Source organism: Schistocerca cancellata, chromosome 1, assembly GCF_023864275.1.
Source record: "Schistocerca cancellata isolate TAMUIC-IGC-003103 chromosome 1, iqSchCanc2.1, whole genome shotgun sequence".
Taxonomy (NCBI): Eukaryota; Metazoa; Arthropoda; class Insecta; order Orthoptera; family Acrididae; genus Schistocerca; species Schistocerca cancellata.
In genome coordinates this window covers 362,815,010-362,838,655 of record NC_064626.1, presented here as the reverse complement: position 1 = coordinate 362,838,655, position 23,646 = coordinate 362,815,010, and the positions used below count along the sequence as shown (strand labels likewise).

General features: G+C 40.3%; 1 protein-coding gene across 2 annotated transcripts in view; it reads left to right on the top strand.

Moving 5' to 3' along the window:
- The window catches only part of LOC126174517 (PAS domain-containing serine/threonine-protein kinase), a 284,535-nt gene that overhangs the window by 29,640 nt on the left and 231,249 nt on the right, over positions 1–23,646 (top strand). For both annotated transcript variants that reach the window (XM_049921043.1, XM_049921042.1), the window contains exon 4: positions 8,552–8,712. In XM_049921043.1, the coding sequence (XP_049777000.1) occupies positions 8,552–8,712 (161 nt within the window). The remainder of the gene's footprint in view (positions 1–8,551; positions 8,713–23,646) is intronic.

The window sequence follows — 23,646 nt, the reverse complement described above, 5'->3', positions numbered from 1 at the left end:
CACATAACAAACCTGACATCATACTCACCAATAAAAAGAAGAAATTAACACAACTAATTGAAATATCCATACCCAACACAACAAATATACAGAAGAAAACAGGAGAAAAAATTGAAAAATACATCCAACTAGCTGAGGAAGTCAAGGACATGTGGCATCAGGATAAAGTCGACATTATCCCAATTATAATATCAACTACAGGAGTCATACCTCACAATATTCACCAGTACATCAATGCAATACAGCTACATCCAAACATATATATACAACTACAAAAATCTGTAATTATTGATACATGTTCAATTACCCGAAAGTTCCTAAATGCAATATAACATATACCATACAGTTACAAGGAAGTCACGCTTGACCGAGGTCCGCGTCACGTTCCATTTTTAACCAGACTTAAGTCTGAGAAAAAAAAAGTCAAAGATAATAATAATAATAATAATAATAATAATAATAATAATGTCTCTAAGTATTTCTTATCGGCTGGAACACTGTCTCCCATTTGGTGAGCAGTACAGAATTCAAAGAGCTTGTCTGTAACAGTGAAAGGTTTAATTGTGTCAAAAGGAGAAACCACTCCCGAAAACTGAAAATTTACAAGTAGAGGGAATGTCTGGCCAGTGCTAGCGTTCAGGATTTAAATTTCAATGCTGACAATAGACATCTTAAATATATAAAAAAGGGGAGGGGGGGAACTATTTGGGTTCCACACCACCTGGGATCTGAGTGAGCAGGCTCTCCTTCCCTAACCTAGCAATCCCTCCTTCATGAGGAACAACTAACAGTTCCAAAAGCTAGTTACAGTTTCTCGTATTTATATTTTTGTAGCAGTGCTGGAATTATGCCTCTGTCCAACCATTTTGTTTCCATGTAATTTTACAGACCTGATGATCATCTGTTTTACAGATATTGCAATAAGTTGTCTAGAAGGAAAGGGATCAGATTCTTGAGGAAGATACAGATGCAAGACTGCCCAACCCAGTAACTCAGCACTTCCTATTCCAGTCCTGTCACAGGCTTATCCTCTGTCATCACAGGCTGGACCACCGATGAAAGCAACCTTGTCATTAGCAGCTCTGCTAATGACATGCACAGCTTTTTATATTGATATGACTACCAACCAGCTGTCCAGAAGAGTGAATGGCCACTGACAAACTATGGCCTAAAGCAAAGTGGACCATCCTGCGGCACTCAACGTGCAGCTGAACATAACATGATGAATTTCAATGGTTGCTTCACAATTCAGACTATTTGGCTCCTCCCCTCCACCACCAGCTTTTCTGAACTTCATAGATGAGTGTTGTCCTTGGAACACATTCTCTGCTCCCAAAATTATCCCGGCCTCAACTTACAATCACCTAATGTTCCCACACTATTCACACAACAGTTTCTGCCTCTTCAGTCGTATCACCTCCATATACATGTGCTATCATCCTCACTGTGTGCTGCTCTCTGCCAATGTGCCCACCATTCTTTCTCCCTCTCATTTTCCTCCTTCCCCCTGTGGGTCTGGGGTTAGAATAGGCCTGAGGTATTCCTGCCTGTTGTAAGAGGCGACTAAAGAAAGTCTTACACGTTTCAGCCTTTATGTGATGGTCCCCTGTAGGGTTTGACCTCCATTTTTAAAAATTTTCCTGAAGAGTGAGCCAGTTGGGGAAGAGCGGATGTATACTGTCCATTGGCTGAGTCCTATCGCATCCTTTGTCAACGTGGATTTGCACTTCTGTTCATTCTCCATCTGTTGGGCGAAGTCACCTTCCTGGGTGCATATTTTTCCATCAACTATGCAGTATAGTTTTCTATGTTGATGATAATGGACTTGTTTGCTTGGTTGCACCTGATATCCAACAAAGTAGCCAGACCCTTGTGGTGGGGCTGCAATGTACCCTGTTGGTTGTAACCCCCTGACCACACAGAGATCACTCTCCTGATGCCTGCCTCGTTAACTCCCCATGTATGCTGAGGAGTAGATGCCTGTCACCCAGAGGTATCGGGACTCCTGGCAATGGCCATCCTGCCAGGTGGCCTTTGCTGTGGCTGGATGGCGCCCGTGGGGAGAGGCCTCTGGTCGGAGTGGGTGGCATCAGAGCGGATGACACGTGATGAAGCATAGTATATCATCTCCTGCTGTTGGTGAAACACCAGCAGTCTCTAAGCATTCACGGGCTCAATTCAATGCACACAAGTAAGATCCCAAATTGTTCCCCTCCCTGGCCACACCAAGGGAGGAATGTTAGGCTAAGAAAGGCAGCGGCTCTTACTCGCCCAGGTACCTTGTATGTTGGAGAGCTGATGGGGACTCTTTCATGACAATGAAGCTTCATCTTTTTGTTGAGCATTTAGAGGAAAAGTTTGGGGAGGTGGAGGGCTTGTCCAAAATTAGATCTGGGCCAGTCTTGATCAAAACAGCATCCTCTGCCCAGTCACAGGTGTTATTCGCTTGTGACATGCTGTGGGATGTTTCTGTCACCATCATGCCCCATAAGAGCTTAAATATGATCCAGGGTATCATATTTCACATGGACCTTCTTTTGCAGTCGATGATGAGCTGCACGCCAGTTTAGAGCGCCGAGGTGTGCGTTTCGTTCATCGTGTCCCCGGGGTCTGAGGGATAATCAGTTTGCCACCAGTGCCTTCATCGTGGCCTTCGAGGGTGATACATTACCTGAAAAGGTCAAGGTGATGGTCTTCCACTGTGATGTAAAGCCCTATATCCCTCACACAATGCTGGAAGTTCGGCCATATGTCTTCCCACTGTACTTCCACAGGGTGTATACGGCCCGGGACATCCGGGAATTCCGGGAAAAACCCGGGAATTTTTTCATCCGGGACAAATCCGGGAAAAACCCGGGAATTTTTTAGAATTCCGGGATTTTTCGTTGTTTTAGATTGCAGTTAAAGTTTTGTAGGTGTGACGTGTAAGATCTGATATGCTGACAAAGAACTTTAGTCCACTACTGCTAAATAATATTGCAGCAATGAAATACAAATCAGAGAATAACACCAAAATAAAAGTTTAGTTGTGTAGAAAATGGGTAAATAGTGTCAAAGGATTTAGGTCGAAGATAATGCAGTACGTCCGTAACAACTAATATGCATTCGATGTGTGTGACGTCACAATTGTTTACATTTCTAACAGATCACCAGAAAATATTACGAATAGTGGCTTGAGATGCGTTACTTTTGAAGTAAATTTCCATGCAAGATGATTTATGTTACGTGTGAGAATGTGCAGTGCATTTCTTAAATCACAGGGTGTTATAACTCTAATTGAAAACGTAACACTTTGAGGATCAGCCATTTGAAAAATGTCGGGTCCAGAAGATAAGTCATTTATGCCACTATTTAAAATTTTACCAGCACATTTGTATTTGATATGACTTAACGTGTAACACACACTAAAAAAAGACAGAGCTTCAAGTTAGTTTTCATATTTAATGTTGTACTTTCATAGATAAAAAATTATGCAATCGTTGGCAAAAAGTTCCATTGACATTCAAAAAAATGTGCATAATGTGTTACTGAGAAATGTCACAAGTCCCTTCATACCAGAACACTTAGACTTTTCTAAGCAACTGATAATCATTTTGGCACGATTTTAATTGTCAAATTAGAGCCTGTTAGTAGGCCTACGGACTTCCTATCATTGTAGGACTAATAACAGTGGATGCCAATAGAGGATGCAATTCTCGTTCGTACATACACATCTGCTTACGAGTTAACCGGTGTAGAAACGCACTTTGCTGACTTGAGCGAGCTCGGCCTACCTTCGTAACGTACGCGCCGTGGCCTGTCTTTCTCGTAGGCCTCGTGCTCTGAATAACTGCCATCATTCGCTAGCGAAGTCATGTGACATGAGCTATGACTGGTTGACAAATGTGAATCGCTCAACGCAATCTTTATTTTAGCGTTTCGGAAGTTACCGTGCTGTAATTTGTGGAATTTGTGTATATACTTTAGCAATACGAAAATAAACTCTGTGCATATTGTCTCGCATCAAACAACTTTCCAAACGCATTGTTTTCCTGGATTTCGTTTCCTAAAGTGCTGGGACGTCCTCCGCCGGTATAAGACCTTTAAGATTCAAAGGACTGATAGGTTTTACAGCTCTTTTACAGCTCCGAGGGAAAGTATACTGTTACTTAACACGGATGTATTTTCACCCGCTTTATACGTAATTTCATCCGGGAGAAATTGTGTTTTTAACCGGGAAATCCGGGAAGAATCCGGGAATTTCTTTTTCTTGTCCATGTAGACACCCTGTTCCGGCATCACATGTCGAGATTGCGGACGCCCATCACATCCCAATACTCCATGTGCCCTGTCTCCCGTCTGTATCATCTGCGGAGAGCACCATTTGCCTTGCTTGCCTGACGGCAGGATTCTCCAGAAAGAAAGGAAAATCATGGCGTACAAGACCCTGGACCAACTGACCTACACTGAGGCTAAGAGGAAATTTGAACGCCTACATCCTGTACGTATGACATTGTCTTACACCGCTGCTGCAACAGTTCTTGTCCCATGAGCTCCACCAACCACCGTCACCTTTCAGAGCCAGAAGACTACACCTGCCCCCTTGATGGTGGGGGGGGCACTTCCCTCCCTGTTGCTCCTGCACTACCTACTTCAGGAGAACCACTACCCGCTACCACCCCCACCCCCTCAACCATTGGGGATATCAGTCCCCACTCCTGTGCCAGAGTAGCGAAAGTATTCTTCAGCTCCTCTTGCTAGGAAGGGGTCCCTTGGTTCACTACTTTCCCAGGTTTCTGCTAATGGGAAAGATGACACCTGCCACTGACTGAGGAGCCCAAAAGCAGCTGGTTGCAGGGCTTCACGCTCGTACTCAGTCCCAGAGACTGTATCAGTCATCCAGGGAAAGCCAAGGAGCAGTGATAGAAATCCAAAAACGAGATCCCCGAGACCAAGGCATTTGCGGTGGTACCCAAACCACAGCTACATACAAGCTGTGCGTCTGCAGATGAGGTGGAGATTCTGGCGTCCGCTGAGGACCTAGATCACGCCGGACCCTCAGACACAATGGATATAGACTGCTCAGGAAATAAGTCGGTGGCGGCAGTTGATCCTGAGGTGTAAACTGCCCATTGAATGTTCCATGCCTTCCCAGCCTCACGATCAAATTATCCTCCAGTGGAATTGCGGCTGTATTTTCCACCACCTGGCTGAGCTATGGCAACTGTTAAGCTTTACACCTGCTTTCTGCGTTGCCCTCCAGGAAACCTGGTTCCCGGCAATGAGGACACCTGCCTTCCACGGCTATAAGGGATCTTACAGGAACCGTAGCGACTGTAATTGTGTGTCAGGTGGAGTTTGCATTTATGTCCTAAACTCAGTCTGTAGTGACACTGTGCCCCTTTAAACCCCTCTTGAAGCTGTGGCTGTCAGAATAAGGACGATGCAGGAACTAACTGTCTGCAACGTATATCTTCCTCCAGATGGTGCAGTACCCCTGAATGTATTAACTGCACTGATTGCTCAGCCCCGTAAACCTTTCCTACTTTCAGCAGATTTTAATGCACATAACCCTATGTGGGGTGGTACTGTGCTTACTGGCCGAGGCAGAGATGTCGAAACTTTACTGTCTCAGTTCGACCTCTGCCTATTAAATACTGGGGCTGCCACACATTTCAGTGTGTCTCATGGTAGTTACTCAGTCATTGATGTATCAATTTGCAGCCCAGGACTTCTCCCACCCGTCTACTGGAGAGCACAACGACCTGTGTGGTAGTGACCACTTCCCATTTTCCTCACTGTCCCGATCTCAGGCCCATGGATGGAGAAACTTTCACCTCTGCTGCCACCATTGAATCTCTCCACACAGCACCATCAGTGTGGTGGTCGAGCAGGTGACTACGACAATCGTTTCTGCGGCAAAAAACACGATCCCTTGCTCTTTAGGGTGCCCCCGACGAAAGGCAGTCCCTTGGTGATCGCCGGAAGTCACTGAAGCAATTAATGAGCATAGGTGAGCTCTGCAGCGGTATAAGTGGCACAATTCCCTGGAGCACCTCATAGCCTGTAAACGGCTCCATGCCCATGTTTGCCAACTTATCAAACAACAGAAGCAGTAGTGTTGGGTGAGATATGTCTCAACCATTGGGTGCCATACGTCACCTTCCCAAGTCTGGGTAAAGATCAAATATGTTTTCAGCTACCAGACCCCAACAGGTGTTCCTGGTGTTAACATAAATGGTGTGTTCTCTACCGACACAAACATGATTGCTGAGCACTATGCTCGAGCCTCTGCATTGGAGAATTACCCCACAGCCTTTCGCACTGTCAAATGGCGGCTGGAAGGGATAGTCCTCTCGTTCACTGTACACCACAGTGAATATTATAACACCCCATTTACAGAATTGCAGCTCCTCAGTGCCCTTTCACATTGCCCCAACACAGCTCCTGGGCCAGATCGGATCCACAGTCACATAATTAAACATCTCTCATCTGACTACAAGCGACATCTCCCTAGTCATCTTCAACTGGATCTGGTGCGATGGTGTGTTGCCATCTTAATGGTGGGAGAGCACCATCATTCAGGTGCTCAAATCCAGTAAAAACCCACTTGATGTGGATAGCTATCAGCCCATCAGCCTCACCAACATTCTTTGTAAGCTGCTGGAAAGTATGGGTTTCTGCAGTTGGGTTGGGTCGGGTCCTAGTCACGTGGTCTACTGGCTCCACGTCAGGGCAGCTTCTGCCATGGATGCTCTACCACTGATAATTTTGTCTCTCAAGTCCGCCATCTGAACAGCCTTTTCCAAATGCCAACACCTGGTTGCCATCTTTTTTGGTTTACGAAAAGTGTAAGACACGTCTTGGTAACATCATATCCTTGCCAATTATATGACTGGGGTCACTAAGGCCCGCTCTAGATTTTTATCCAAAATTTCCTGTTGCTTGTACTTTCCATGTTCAGGTTGTTGCCCTCCATAGTTCCCCCAGTTCCAGGAGAATGGGGTCCCGCAATGCTCTGTATTGAGTGTATCTCTATTTTTAGTGGCCATTAACGATCTAGCGGCAGCTGTCAGGCTGTCCGTCTCACCCTCTCTGTATGCAGACAACTTTTGCATTTCGTATTGCTCCACCAGTACTGGTGTTGCTAACCAGCGTCTGTAGGGAGCTGTGCACAAGGCGCAGTCATGGGCTCTAGCCCACGGTTTCCAGTTTTCGGGCACAAAGTCTTGTGTTATGCACTTCTGTTGGCGTCGTACCATTCGTCTGGAACCAGAGCTTTACCTTAATGACGATCCACTCACTGTAGTGGAGACATATAGATTCTTAGCACTGGTTTTCGACACCCGATTGACTTGGCTTCCTCACCTTCGTCAGCTTAAGTGGAAGTGCTGACAGCACATCAATGTTCTCCGCTGCCTGAGCAACACCAACTGGGATGCAGATCGCTCGATACTGCTGCAGTTCTACAGAGCCCTTGTTCAATCCCTCTTTGACTATGGGAGTGTGGTTTATGGTTTGGCGGCACCTTCATCGTTGTGTTTACTTGACCCTGTGCACCACTGTGGCATTCACATAGCGACAGGAGCTTTTAGGACAGGTCCAGTGACCAGCGTCCTGGTGGAGGACTGAGTCCCTCCATTGCAGGTTAGGCATGCACAACTGCTGGCCAGCTACATTGCAGACATTCATGGTTCTCCTGCATTTCCAAATTACTGTCTCCTTTTCCCACCCACGGCGGTTCATCTCCCACATCGGCGACGCAGGTCAGGGCTTCCAGTTGCAGTTCGTGTCTGATCCCTTCTTTCCAAACTGGAGTTCTTGCTGTTACCACCTATACTTCTTTTCCTGTTTTGTCCATGTTGGTTGTCCTTCTGTCATTCTTCTGGTTCTTCCTTTTTCCTGTTACTGTGCTGTCCCCTTTCTTTTCTTCTTTCCCTTGTGTAATTATTTTACTGGGAACAAAGGACTGATGACCTCGCAGTTTGGTCCCTTCCCCCCTTCCTCCAGACAAATAAATCAACCAACCAACCAAACTATCTACCTTTCCTCCTCTCCATTCCCCCTGCTTCCCCACAACCTCCTGAGGCTGTGTGGGGCAATCTTATACTGCCCCTCCCCCAGTCAGCACTCTTTCTCCACCTGTAACGTGCTATCTCTCCCCCTTGTGTGACCAATTCCTAATTGCTGCTTTCATTCTGTGTAACAGCAGCAGTCTGATTAAAGAAGCCAGATATGGTGATTGTGTGTGCGTGAGGTGTGCCTGCTTAGGTGCGCGCCTCTCTCTCTCTCTCTCTCTCTCTCTCTCTGAAATTTGAGAGCCTCGCAAGTGTTCAGGTTCAAAGCAGTTCCAGTGCAATGATACAGCTGCCCATTCTTTAATTTGTTTTTCCATGTACTACAATTTCATTACATAGTGCTGGAACATTTAACAGTTTTATTTCATTCTGTTAGGTTGATATCTTGTTCCCACAAAGAGAAAAATGAGAAATATTTCTTTGTGGTAATTTTTACTCCATATAATTCTTGTCATAAAGAATATGTCAACTTATGATGTTCTTTGCACTTTAAGGATAGGGAAATATGAAAGAGCTGAAGCACTTGGATGGACTGGATGGAAAAACTCTTCTTTTGAATGCAACCAGAGCTTTCCACGTATAAGTAAGCCGCGTATAATCAGGGACGAGATCAATCTTGACACTCCACTAAGGAAAAAAATGGAGCGCATCAGAGGTATGTGTATTCTTTCATCATAATTGATTAAGTTTAACACATTATGAAACAATTATGATCTACCTTATGTTTTATCCTTTACAGTTCTACTTTTTTTCCTTGTTTTTATCCTGAATAGATATGTTATCTTTTCCACTTTTTTGTTTATTAATGTGTCTTGTTGTATTATTAAGATTTATTTTGACTTAGTGATTTAGAAAGTGTGGTAATGATCTGTGTCTTTTTGTAGTTCCTGTGATGCTGCACATTGTCATTGAGTTTCTTGCACTCATGTTAAAATCACCGAAAATTAGTATAAAATGCTTTTGAATGTAATTGCAAATGAGTATGTTTCAGTGTCGCCTTCCTACTTAACAGTCTAACACAGAAGGAAGAATTTGTTTTAATGTTTGAGCATGTGAAGTAACACTTCCTGTGGCTTGTAAAACAACATAAATGGAAATAGCTGGTACAGTGATCAAACTGAATATTAGTTGGAATGTGTCGGTGTTTTAACAGTCTTAAGTCTTAGCAAACACAGGTGTTACCTGCAGGGGCCACAGTGACTGCTGTAATTGATGTACAGATAAACCACCAAAGGTCATGTATGTATTGACATGAGCATCCTCTCGTGTATTCATTGCTCTGGTGGCAAATGTTAGAAGTTATGATCTCTCTTATGTTTCCTGCTTTACAATACCCCATTTTCTTGCTTTTGTCAGGTGAAGTTATATGGTATTTATGTTTCATGTCTGATGAGAAAAAAAAGTTAAATAGATTGAGTAAAGGACAACCTGTGGTGATTTTACTGTACATTAATCTCAGTTGTATTACTGTAGGTTTGCTGTTTCCTTCTCCTGCCTTTTAAAGTGGCACATTCAGTTGTGTATTGGGAGGCCAGCAATTTGAAAAGTAATGCAAACTACTTTGAAGTTGTTGATTATATCGTGCAACAGGTACTATGTAAAATGTTAATGGCAATTGGATATTTACCTCAGACTTTTATGTCTGGCTTTTCACTTGATTAGTTAGCCATTGAGTTCTATACATTTACAATAAACTGTAAACAAGTAACTCATTTTCATACTTTTCAACCACACAAACAGTTATGCTTTTGCTCTTGTTTGACAATCTGCTCAGTAATTAAATTGTTTTTGATATAAAGCCCGTATATGTTTCCACATTAATACTACATACACATTTAACGATCTGCCAGATCGTCGTACCTGAATGTAGTATGTGCAGCCAATTGTAAGGAAATAAGGCTGGGCACACAGGTGTTTAGGACAAGCCCCATTTCCAACCTCTGCAAAGAGACTGGCAAGTCATCACACTGTGTGTCAGTGTTTCTCATTGAGTGACAAATGTATAAAATTGTTAAATAACTCGGGTACCTGCATACCACATAGCTGCTCACCCACCCATTGAGTGTGTTTGTATTTATTTTGATTGAAACACGAAATTCTGGAATATTACAATGTAATTGTGGGATATTTCAACATTAAACCAAGATGTCTGTATCAGCTGGTGATTTGGTGTGATGTTCCCAAGATTCCATTGCATTGGATGCATCCTATGTTTCTGTTACTCCCACTTCTAATGGGCATCTAAAAGTGACAATTGTCTTCCTCTGAAAGTGACGGTCTGTAGATGCCTTGCCTGGGCTCTGCGTATTGTGGCAGCTGGGAGTCTGAAGCATGTTGGGGAGAAGTATGTTCCAACATTAATGCTGTAACCGGCCACTGTGGCCGAGCAGTTCTTAGGTGCTTCAGTCTGGAACCGCGCGACCGCTACGGTCGCAGGTTTGAATCCTGCCTCGGGCATGGATGTGTGTGATGTCCTTAGGTTAGTTAGGTTTAAGTCGTTCTAAGTCCTAGGGTACTGATGACCTCAGCAATTAAGTCCCATAGTGCTCAGAGCCATTTGAACTATCCTGTGCTGTACTTACAGTATATCCATTATCATGTTTACAAGATTTTGTAAAATGCAGGTTCCTGCAGGTCCCATGACACAGTTTTTGTCTCCTTGTACTGTGCATCACTTTTACACATGAGGATGGGTTCAGCAGTAATTGATTTGTTTTTAGAGAAGCCTGATGTGCTACATGTTTTCTTCCATTCTTATTTTTCCAATGTATTTTTTCTGCAGTCACATGGATGCATAGTATTATTTTTATTGAAGGATGGAGGGGGGGGGGGGGGGCGGAATGAGGTTGGTTCTTCTGGACGTGTGAAACCGTATAGGAAGACCGTTGGAGTGTGAATCTTCCTTGTTTGCTGCCAAGATTTGAGTTGGAGTGCGGGTTTTACTTCTGGATTACTGTAAGGATTCTTCTTGAATAAAGTTTTTTGATGTTGGAACTCGTGTTAGAGACTTACTTCATCAGAAAGTATTCCAGCTCTGTGAATGAGCATTTTGAGTAAACTATTTTTGTGTGGTGGATACTGATCACTTGACCTATGTATACATGGCCTAGGTATACACAGTGTATATATATATATAGTGAAATATGATCATATATAAAACTACATGGACGTCAACACATTTGGAAGTACTGTCTCTTCACAACAAAACCATTATGACCAGTATCAACATGGTGTCACTTTTCACTAAAATGTCTCTAACAATCTCTCAATTTGTCATTTCTTATATTCGCAACTGACTTCCTCATCAAACATGTGTTTATATCTACCTATCTTCTGTTAAATGTATAGTATTGTGAACAAACTACCAGTGTAGCTATTCTTCTTTAACAGTGGTACGTACACACACACACACACACACACACACACACACGTGTGTGTGTGTGTGTGTGTGTGTGTGTGTGTGTGTGTACGTACCACTGTTAAAGAAGAATAGCTACACTGGTAGTTTGTTCACAATACTATACATTTAACAGAAGATAGGTAGATATAAACACATGTTTGATGAGGAAGTCAGTTGCGAATATAAGAAATGACAAATTGAGAGATTGTTAGAGACATTTTAGTGAAAAGTGACACCATGTTGATACTGGTCATAATGGTTTTGTTGTGAAGAGACAGTACTTCCAAATGTGTTGACGTCCATGTAGTTTTATATATGATCATATTTCACTATGACTCAACTGAGAACAGTGGTGAGGTATTTGACCAAGTCTTAATGTAATTGTTTGTAAACGACGAAGTTCTTGGAGATTCATGCAGAGAAACCTTTTACTGGTTATGAGGAATATTATTATTGTGTGCCCTGGTTGAAGTGAATCACTTCTTTGGCCTATTAATTATCCCTATGATTGTTTCACTTCACAATTTTTTGGGATAAAAGTGTAGTTTCGTATCTTTGTTTTATAATGTTCTAGATCAGCACAATTTTAAGGTCAAGGAGGGTGACTCCATTGGCTGCTCAGCTCTTTTCTGTAATCATGATTTGTTTACCATATATTTCACAACATACAACTCTTGAGTTCTACAGCTTGTCCACAATAAGTTGGCGATTCATGCATTGGCTATTGGGAATGGCAGGTGGTGTGTCATGCACCTGCATTAGGTGAGGCGGAGAGGAGCAGTGAGGGGAGACTGCATCAGTAATACTTCATCCCTAGGAACAGCTTAATATTGCCAGTTCTCAGAGAAAAATGAATATCTTTCAACTAGCGCCATTCCATTTCTGGCAGCACCAGCAAAATTGTCAAGCTATTGTGGACATTCTGTACATAGTTCTGGATGAACTGGAGATGATAATTTGCTACCATAGAAAGAAGTTTCTCAGCTGTTCCCATTTTTAGTACTCTTCGGGCCATCCAATAAATGTACCCAGCAGACTAAACAATAATAGCAAATAATTTAGTGGAGTAGGTTTGTCTCCCAATCATCTGAGAGTCTTGAGGTGACTGTACAATACAATGCAAGAGGCATACAGTTTGGCACAGTAGTGACAGGTGGTCCCAGGTGGAGCAGCTTCTATCTTTCCATTTCGTCTCAGAATTTCCTTTTACTACACTGCCTCTTATCAGTTACTGTTTTCTTCAAAAATAAGTCCCCTGTGATGGACTAAGTTTCCAGTGGTCGAGGGCTGAGGCCTCCCAGTTGTTAACATTAATGTGGTACATTTTCGTGTTGGCCTTAATTACATGTGTATATCATTTCATCTAACCACCCAAACATTGTTTGACACTGATAACTCAGAGTAAAACACTTGTTTGTGTTTGCAGTTATTGGGCATGCAGACTGCAGACTATATCTCCTACCCACCTTACCTGGCATCTTAAAACCATCACTTCTGCATTGGTTGTAGGTGCTCTTCAAGGATGCTGATATTTGTGTGTCTATCTCACCTTATTGTATGCAAAATCCTACTTGGTTGTCAATGATGGTATTTTTCCAGCCATTTTACATGCTGCCTGATCCATATTCAGTATTCATATCCATAAAGCAGGGATGGAGTTACTGATTTGTGTTGCAGCATTGACAGTGTGGTTGTCAGATACACAGATCGTAGTCTGGCGAAGGATGCTCTATATTTCCATTGGATGAGAGGATGCCGGCCGGAGTGGCCGAGCGATTCTAGGCTCTACAGTCTGGAACCGTGCGACCGCTACGGTCGCAGGTTCGAATCCTGCCTCGGGCATGGATGTGTGTGATGTCCTTAGGTTAGTTAGGTTTAAGTAGTTCTAAGTTCTAGGGGACTGATGACCATAGATGTTAAGTCCCATAGTGCTCGGAACCATTTTGAACCATTTGATGAGAGGATGCTGCGAAGGTGAGGAAAGGTGTTAACAACTTGAGGACTCACTCGTTGGTGGTGACAATGGAATTTCTTTGTCCTTCCTGAGGTGGTGGTTGGTGAAGGATTTGTGTTTTGCTGGTATTGACACCTATCTTTTTATATGCTGTGGAGGAGCCATTCAGGATTAATACTAGTTTGTCTTTGCACTGAGCTGCAACTGCATCATCATCAGCATACTATAATTGGAATAATGCTGCCGAACATGTTAAGAGTTCTTGCTTTTAGATGACTCAAATTAAATGGTTTCCAATCCATTCCGGAGGAAGTTCGTCTTTGACTAACTGCATGATAGCTGCAACATGGAAGGAAAATAACATGGGGCAATCATACATCGTTGTTTAGCACCAGTATTTTTATGGAATGGCTCACCAACAAGGTCATTACCAGTGACGGTTGCTGTCATATCTGTGCAGAGCAATTTCAAGATGGCAATAGATTTCAGTGGAAAACCATAAAGAGCTAAAATGTTAGATAGAGCTTTCTAGTTTACAGAATCAAATGCATTATAATAAAGGCAATGTAAAGAGGTCTATTTTTTCCCTGCCCTTTTCTTGAAGCTGTGAATATCGTGTGTGATCCTCTAGAAGGTCTGAAGCCGCACTGGTTCTCTGGTAGTAATTCCTCCAATAAGGGCATAGCACAGTTAGGGTAATTAGCTTTCCCAAAGTAGACAGCAATAATATTCCCCAGTACTTATTGAAGTCTGTTGATCACATGTCATAAATGTGGAAACCACCAAACTATTTCTGAAATCAAGAGGCATTTCTTCAGTGTTCCAGGTTTTAACAATCAGTTCGTGTCCCTCATCACCTTTTTTGAGAGCTTTTGTCAGGACCAGTGGCCTTGTGTTGCATTGCTTTGCTTTGCTTAACTTCATTAGTATTGTGGAGAGCCAAGTTGTTCTTGATGGGTGTTTGTTCTTTCATGTTCTGCACTTTTTCATCAATAACCAATTCGTCATTCAGATGTTCAAAATGTTCCTTCCACCTATTCGTGATGGAGCATTGATCTCTTAGATGTGTACACTTGTCATTGGACCAGGGGTGGTTGAACCATAAATTGGTTTTGTTGCTTGGAAGAACTGTCCCATATCTTTGTCTGCAAGATACCGCAGGCCTCATTACCTGCTATGTATCCTTCAGTGCGTGGGTAGTTCTTTGTACTTTTACCTTGGCAGGAGGAAAGGCTGGAGTTCATGTAATTTTCAGTGCTTCAATTTCTTCCTCATTTTCATCAAACCATTCCTAATGTTTCCTAGTCTCATGCCCTAATTTTTCTTTTTAGGCACTCAGAATAGTGGCCTTAAAGTTCTCTCGTTGTTGTGTTACATCATAATGGCATTCGTAGACAGTGTCTGATATTTTGTGAGGCATATTCTGACTTGCCAAACATCTCAGTATCTAATGTGTGTCTACAGTTCTTTTGTTTCCTCCAGTAAGCAGATAGTGACAAGTACATGATGGATCTCATAAGTCAATGTGATGCGTCCAACAATAGTTGGCTCCTTTCATCGCTTTAGCAATGAAAACATTGTGTAGATCGTTCTTGCAGACAATTAGTCATAATGAGATGCCAGTGCTTCAATCTAGGTTGCTGCCATGATACTTTGAAGTGATCCTTACACCTTCCCCCCATCACTACCTTGCTATCCCTCCCCTTCCCTACCACAGCCACCTCCTTACTCCCACCACCCACAGATCGCTTTTCTCATCAGCTGCAGTTGCTGTGCACAGTCCAGCCTCAGTGGCCAGAGACAGTGTTCATTTGTGTGACTTGTGCTTGTGTGAATATGGGTGTGTGTGTGTGTGTGTGTGTGTGTGTGTGTGTGTGTGTGTGTGTGGTGTTTTTTTTTTTTTTTTTTTACTCCAGAAGAAGGCCTCTTCGACCGAATGCTTAAATGTACCTGTCTGTGGCTCAGCATCTTCACTATTTGGTGAATAATATTCTTCTAATTGTAATTTACTTGTGAATATGTGTTATGTTAGAGGGCATTAATCATGCACTTCTGTAATTAACAAGTGTTCATTCTTTTCTCATATCAATGGTCATCTTTCTCACGTTTCACTGCCTGTCTGTGGAGAATAAACACCTTTTCAGAACAATGGCCTGGGACAGTGGCATCATAAACATCAGTTCTATTATAAATTTCATATATCTAACATTATTCTCTGCCTGCAAATCATGTGTTATGCTGAACTCTATTTGGCATGGTATTTCTGATACCCTGTTGTCATTTGGATGTGTTCTTCCCCATATTGAAAAATTATAGTGCAGCTAGTCTCTCCCGTCAGAAACGGAAAAATTTAACAGTTCATTGTGTAAAGAATGTAAAAATAAAGAGATAAACAGAAACCTCTTGTGTTAAGTGTAACTACTGGTGGCACGAAAAGTGTGCCAAAATTAACTTAAAATACGTCAGTGATTTTATTATTTTTTAATTTTTATTATTTTTATTTTTTATTATTATTATTTTTTTTTATGGACGTGCCTCGGCTGTTCCCATTTTAAGAGACTTCAAAATGATATTGGAGTGTTGAAAAGCAAAACCTCAATTTTAAAGCAAGAAAACGATAAACTATTATGAGAAAGAGTTCCGTGTGTCAGAAAGCTGTGAAACAAGGACAAATAACATTGCGTTAATCCATGTGAAGACATCAGCAGAAAGCCAGTAAACAACAAAACCATGACTCCAGGTAAAGAAAACAATAGATTAGCAAGAAAGAAACAGTCCAGTGCATGTGACAACTGGAAAATGGAAACAAAACAATACCATGGAAACTTGTGCACATGGGTAAGCAGTATTAACGATCGAAACTTTACGTCTCATATATCGGATGTGCCCTGCAAATTACCGATAACCTCAGTAAGCCAAAATTCAGTACATAAATATAAATGGAAGACTGTAACATATACTAAAAGGAAAGGCAGTGGCTCAAGTGTACAAAGAAATGAAAATGAATTTCTATTGACAGGTGATTTGTTACTGAAAAATGTCGCTGTTCCATGACGCAAAATTGATTTGCGACCTGGAATTGGAACACAACTAAAAAGCTATCTAAAAAAATATGGAAAACTCAAAATAACATACTGCAAAAAATGAACTTAAGCACAACTATAGTGGTGTGTTAATACACAAAATCGATAAAAATTAGTAGTGAACGAGAAACTTGATACGTTCAGCTAGAAGTGTCTATCCAGGTTCCTGGCTCATAATCAGTGAAATAATAGAAAGAAGATCTTTAAGTGATAAATATGCCTGCAAAATAAACTGTGCCAGAAAAGAAAAGTGTGATAGACTTGCAGCATTGTTCATAGATCCAAATAAATTCCGAAATGAAAACTGCCTGGGAAAGGATGAGGTACACTTAAATTGATTGGGGTCTCTGACATTAAGCAGGATGTTTACAGACATTTGCAAAAAATAATAATAATAATAAACAAGGGAAAATAAAATGGCTTGATGGGTGTGAAAAAGTGGCTAAACAAACAAAAAAATAAAAGAATGAGTATCATCCAAAAAACGAGGGAGAGCAGAATATAGACCTGGATATTGGTATTGAATGACTTCATCACAGAATAAATTTGACGTACTGTGTTTAGGTGAACATCGGGCCACTGAAGATGAAATTTCAATAGCAATCTATGTTGTTAGCTCAGTCGAACCATTGGTAACTTAGATCCATTGAACCATTGGTAACTTAGATCTATATTATTTACGTGAATAACTGAGTTTTGAAGCCACTGGTATAGTCATAAGTGGTATGCAACTAATAGCATCATTGTACAGGTCTCCCAGTGGTATTATCAGTGTATTCTTAGAAAAATTGGACATTCTTTTATGTGAACCCAATGAGAACGGATTTACCAACTATGACATAATAACAGGTGATGGTCTTAATTCTTATTGACATGTCAACTGATAAGTGCAGTGTTTGTGATTTGAAAAACCTATTACGACAGTTCAGTCTACTGTGTGTGAACTTTAAACCTACTAGGGAACAAACATGCTTAGACATGTATTTGGTAACTTTAAATGTGCCCAAGCTCAATGTGATGTAACAATGTTTCTCTTTTCTGATCAGAAATGAGTGTCCTTAATATATGCTAACAGGACCAGCTCAGTCAATTTTAATGGTGACATGGCCAATTCAAAAATGGTGATCACCAGGCCAATGACCAATGGAAAAATTGACATGTTCAGGAAAACCAGTGCAGACAGAGATTAGTTCTACCAGAGAGATGATGGTAATCCTTGTTTATAAAATGATGAGTCTGCTAAGATAAATTTTGAATGGTGTTTTTTTTTTTTTTTTTTTTTTTTTTTTTTTTTGCAAATATTTAATGACAGTGTTTCCATTAGAATATGTAAAGTAACAGATATAGGTTATAAAAAGGCAGTGTCAAAAAAGAAAAATTCATAGTACACTACAAATGCTGTCTGATATATCTTCTGATGATGCTTTTAGATATATACAGTAATACTAAGTCTGAAACTATAAAAGACTGTAAAAAAACAGTTATTGAGATGAAAAATTGACACAATGCCCAGTACATGGAGACTTTTAACAATAAATGCAGACCTGCTTGGAATCTCACAAAAAGTGTTGCCAAAGGGTCACATAAGGTCAAAATGAATCTCTCTCCACAAGAGTTTAATGATTATTTTATTAAATCTGTGACGGAAGTACATAATGGCATCAGTAAACCTGATAAAAATCCATCAGAACTCTTAGAAAAAATATATTATGGGACACTGTGCAATAATAATCTCATTTTCTCTGAGGTTACACCTAGTATTGTATTTAAAATAGTAAGGAACTTTAAGTCATCAGAGTGTGCTGATATTTGACATGTCTTCCAGTTTGCTGCAGAAAGTCATTGATTCAATTGTTTATCCCATGACTCACTGCATAAATAAATGTTTACCAGAGGGATACTTTCCAGAGGAGCTAAAATTATGTAGGGCAGTTCTTGTGTTTAAAAAGGGTGACAAAGACAGCCCTCCACATTTCAGACCATTATCAGTAGTTCGTCGTGGCCAAAATAATAGAATACATCATTTACATTAAGTTACCTGCTCATTTTGAAAAACTTTGAATATTTAACGTAGCACAATATGTATTTAGAAAAAAATCAGTAGTAAATGCAATAGACCCTCTAATTAAATATGTTCTTAAAGTGTTTGAGGAGAAGGGATTTGCTCAGGCCATTTTCTGTGACCTGTGTAAAGCCTTTTTCTGTGTAGGACATGACACACTTCTACGGAAACTCCATTTTTTATGCCATCACAGATAAAGTCTAAAACTACTAAAGTCTTATCTCCAAAACTGTAGGCAAGTTGTGCGTACTGACAAAGTCAACTGAGAAACCAAATTAAGGTGGGAGTTCTGTAGGGATCTTTGAGACCATTTTTGTTTTTTGTAATGATCAATGACCTACCCTCCTTTATAAGTTCCAACACAGTGCTATTTGCAGATAACACTACTTTCCTAAACTGTAAAATTGATCTAAATAAGTTAAAAGATTCTGTTGAAAATACACTTGCCCAAGCATCATATTGGTTCAAGTCAGATGAATTTGTCCTGAATGTGAACAAAACAAAAAATGGTATTTGGTCTAAAGGACAGAAATTCTTTTAATGATCCCTGTTATATAAAGTTCTTGGGGGTATACTTAGATGACAAATTGTCCTGAGAGCAACCCATAAAATGCAGCAGTGTTAAATTATCCAGAGTAAATTACTTATTAAGATGTCTTATGAAATGTGTACCAACATTTTACGTTAAAACATCTTATTTTGCATTTTTTCAAAGTATTGTGTCATATGGACTTGCTCTGTGGGGGAACTTGAGCCATGTTCAAAATATATTACTTCTGCAGAAGAAAGCAGTCAGTCATGTTCTCAGCATTAAACACACTGTAAGCCCTTGTTCTGTGAATGTAAAATAATGACTGTTATAAATATGTATATTCACCAAATTTTAACATATACAAAAAAGAATCCACATGAAGTAAAACAAAAATAATATTCATGGTCCCAACACAAGAAAAAATAACTCCATACATATACCAACAAAGAGATAGAGGGGCTGGCCAGTACATAGCTCAGTACAGCCGATAGATACACAAAACAGAACAGAAAATTTACGTTCCTGCTTTCGGAACTTTGTTCCTTTGTCAGGGAGGAGAGAAGGGAAAGTGGATTCAGTTACTCATAACCCAGGTTATGGAGCAACAGGGCAAAGGTAAACAGGGAGGGTAGCAAAGATGGAGGCATGCCTGAATCCACTTTCCTTCTTCCCCTTTTTTTCCCTCTCTCCTGCTTGACGAAGGAACAAAGTTCTGAAAGCAGGAACGTAAATGTTCTGTTCTGTTTTGTGTATCTATCAGCTGTACTGAGCTGAGGTAAGTAAGTACTGGCCAGCCCCTCTATCTCTTTGTTAGTATTTGTTTCACATCTTTTTGAGATTTTCCATTAATCATTTAACTCCATACATATGTCATACCATAGATTATCAAAGTCAATAGCTATGAGCTTGTGGGCCATACACTGTGTAATAAGCTTCCGCAGATGGTACAAGACCTCCCAGTGTGAATTTAGGAAAACATTAAATAAGTGACTTGTTGCCAACCCCTTCTATGAATTAAAAGAATTTTTTTACTGCAACATGGAATTGTAAACTAATAACTGATATGGCCATACAATTCTATTTGCTAATGTAATGATTGTTATATACATAAAAAATTTTCTATCGTTGTAAAGGCCTAGTGACAATAAAATTATCTTACCTTGTGCTGAGGAGGAGGCTGGGAAACTGAGATTTGTTACACATATAGCTGCTACAAGTTTATATGCCAACTAGCTCTGCAGATGAAGAGATTGAGGAAATGTATGATAAGATAAAAGAAATTTTTCAGGTTGTTAAGGAAGACAAAAATTTAGTAGTGATTAGATTGTAGGGAAAGCATGAGAACAGAGAATTGTTGGTGAGTGTGGAGTAGGGGGCAAGGAATAAAAGGGAAGCTGAGTGGTAGAATTCTGCACAGAGTGCAATTTAATTATTGCTGAAACCTGGTTTAAGAATCATAAAAGGAGGTTGTAAATGTGGAACAGACGTGGAGACACGAGAAAGTTTCAGATCAATTATACAGTATAATTGTAAGACAGATATTTTGTATCCAGATTTTAAATTGTAAGACATTTCCAGGGGCATGTGTGGATCTGACCACAATTTAATGGTTATGACCTGGGGGTTAAAACTGAAGGAATTGTAAAAAAGCAGGAAATTAAGGAGATGGGACCTGGATAAGTTGAAAGAACTAGATGTTGAGAGTTTGGGGGAGCATTAGGCCATGATTTACAAGAACAGGAGAAAGTAATACACACAGTAGATGATGAATGGATACCTTTAAGAAATAGTGAAGGCAGCAGAGGAGTACATAGGTAAAAAACAAGGCCAAGTGAAAAATCCTTGGATAGCACAGGAGAGAGAGAATTTAATTGATGACAGGAGAAAATATTACAATGGAGTAAATCAGGCAAAAGGGAATACAAAAGTCTAAAAAAATAATATTGTTGGAAAGTGTAAAATAAATAAGCAGGAATGGTTAGAGGACAAATGTAAGGATTTAGGAGCATATATCACTAGGAGAAAGATAGGTACCATTTACTGGAAAATCAAAGGGGCCTTTAGAGAAAAGAGAAGCAGGTGTATGAAAATCAAGAGCTCGGATGGAAAATCAGTCCTATGCAAAGAAGGGAAATGTGGAAGGAGTGTATAAAGGGTCTGTGCAAGAAAGATGAGCTTGCAGGTAATGTTATAGATACAGAAGAGGATGTAGATTAAGATGAGATGGGAGACATGATACTGTAACAATTATTTGACAAAGCACTGAAAGACCTAACTTGAAACAAGGGCCCGGGGGTGGACAGCATTCTGTCAGAACTTCTGATACCCTTGAGAGAACTAGCCCATCTGGTGTGCAAGACGTATGAGAGAGGCAAAATACCCTCGAGACATTCAAGAAGAATTTATTCCAATTCAAAAGCAAGCAATTGCAGACAGGTGTAAGTATTACTGAAATATAAGTTTAATAAGGCATGGTTGCAAAATATTAACACGAATTTTTTACAGAAGAATGGAAAAGCTGCTAGAAGCCGACCTCGGGGAAGATCAGTTTGGATTCCAAAGAAATGTAGGAACATGCGAGGCAATACTGATCCTAAAGCTTCTCTTAGAATATAGGTTAAGGAAAGACAAATCTAAATTTATAGATTTTGTAGGCTGAGAGAAAGCTTTTGATATTGTTGACTGGAAAACTAGCTTTCAAACTCTGAAGGTGGCAGGGGTAAAGCACAGGAAGCAAAAGGCTATGCATAACTTTTACAGATACCACATGACAGTTATGAGTTGAGGGGCATGAAAGGGAAGCAGTGGTTGTCAAGGGAGTGAGACAGTATTTTAATCTATCCCCAATGTTATTCAATCTGTACATTGAGTAAGCAGTAAAGGAAACCATAGAAAAATTTGGAGTAGGAATTAAAGTTCAGGGAGAAGAAATAAAAACTTTTATGTTTGCCAATGGCTGATGCCATTGTAATTCTGTCAGAGACAGCAAAGGATCTGGAAGAGCAGTTGAATGGAATGGACAGTGTCTTGAAAGGATGATATAAGATAAACATCAACGAAAGCAAAACAAGGATAGTCGAGTATAGTCGAATTAAATCGGGCAATACTGAGGCAATTAGATTAGAAAATGACACTTAAAATAGATCAGTTTTCCTATTTGAATGGCAAAATAGCTGATGACGGCCGAGACTGACAATGGCAAGAAAAGCATTTCTGAAGAAGGTAAATTTGTTAACGTCAAATATAGATTTAAGTTTTAGGAAGTAATTTCTGATGGTATTTGTCTGGAGTGTAGCCATGTACGGAAGTGAAATGTGGACTATAAAAAGAAGAGAATATAAGCTTTTTAAATGTGGTGCTAGAGAAGAGTGCTGATCGGTAGATCAAGTAACTGATGAGGAGGTACTGAACAGAATTGGAGAGAAAAGAAATTTATGCCGTAAGTTGATTCAGAAGGTTGTAGGTTGCAAGAGTTATTCAAAGATGAAGAGGCTTGCACAGGATAGAGTAGCATGGAGAGATGCATGAAACCAGTCTTCGGACTGAAGATCACAATAACAACAGCTTAAGTTACTTAGAACATATAACAATAAATTAACTTGGATTTAAAATCCTCCCGTCCCTCCCTTGGGAAAATATTCTTGATACAGATCATACACATGTAATTACATTAATTTTCCTGTGTACTAATGCAGAGTAAGATGGTTGATTTGGAAACTAACCATTATGTGTAATCTAGCCCAGGCGTGTTCAGGGGGTGGCTACAAGAGCACAAGTGCTCACACGTGTTCGCCCCATGAGTTGTGAGGGCTCTTGATAAAATGTGGCTGTCGGACATCAGACATTGAGCACTTGCTGGCACCTGGAGATTTCTGCAGTTCTTGTTCCGTCATCTGTCTCCACGCATTGACTGTGGATTATGGTCTGAAGATGGTTCGCCTTTGGACTGAAACTGGACCCCAACAAATGTTATTTGTGTGATGTGGACTGTTTTCGCAAATTCGATTGTGAAATTGGTCGATGTTTTCCCAAAATGTTTTCAAAAATATGTTATATATGTTGACCTCAATTTAAACTTGCGGGTCATTCCACGTCAAATCAACAAATGAAACCATCATTTTCAACCTTACCCTCTTGGATTTAAATGAAATTAAGGATGCCTATAGTACTCATAAATAGTACTACAAATTAATTTTTTCACATTTTTCTGATACAAAGTTACCGAGTAATGGACTTTCAAAAATTGAAAAAATGACAAATTTTTGACTCACAGAACAATGTTGTTTTCTTTATAATTCCTGTTCTAATTAAGCTAGAACAATAAAATTTACTTCATTGGAAAGCTCTTTTAAAGAGCTTTTATATGATACCAAACATCATTAGTTTAATATATATATATCAAAAAACAAAGATGATCAGACTTAGCAAACAAAAGCGCTGGCAGGTCTATAGACACACAAACATACACACAAAATTCTAGCTTTCGCAACCAACGGCTGGTTCGTCAGGAAAGAGGGAAGGAGAGGGAAAGACGAAAGGATGTGGGTTTTAAGGGAGA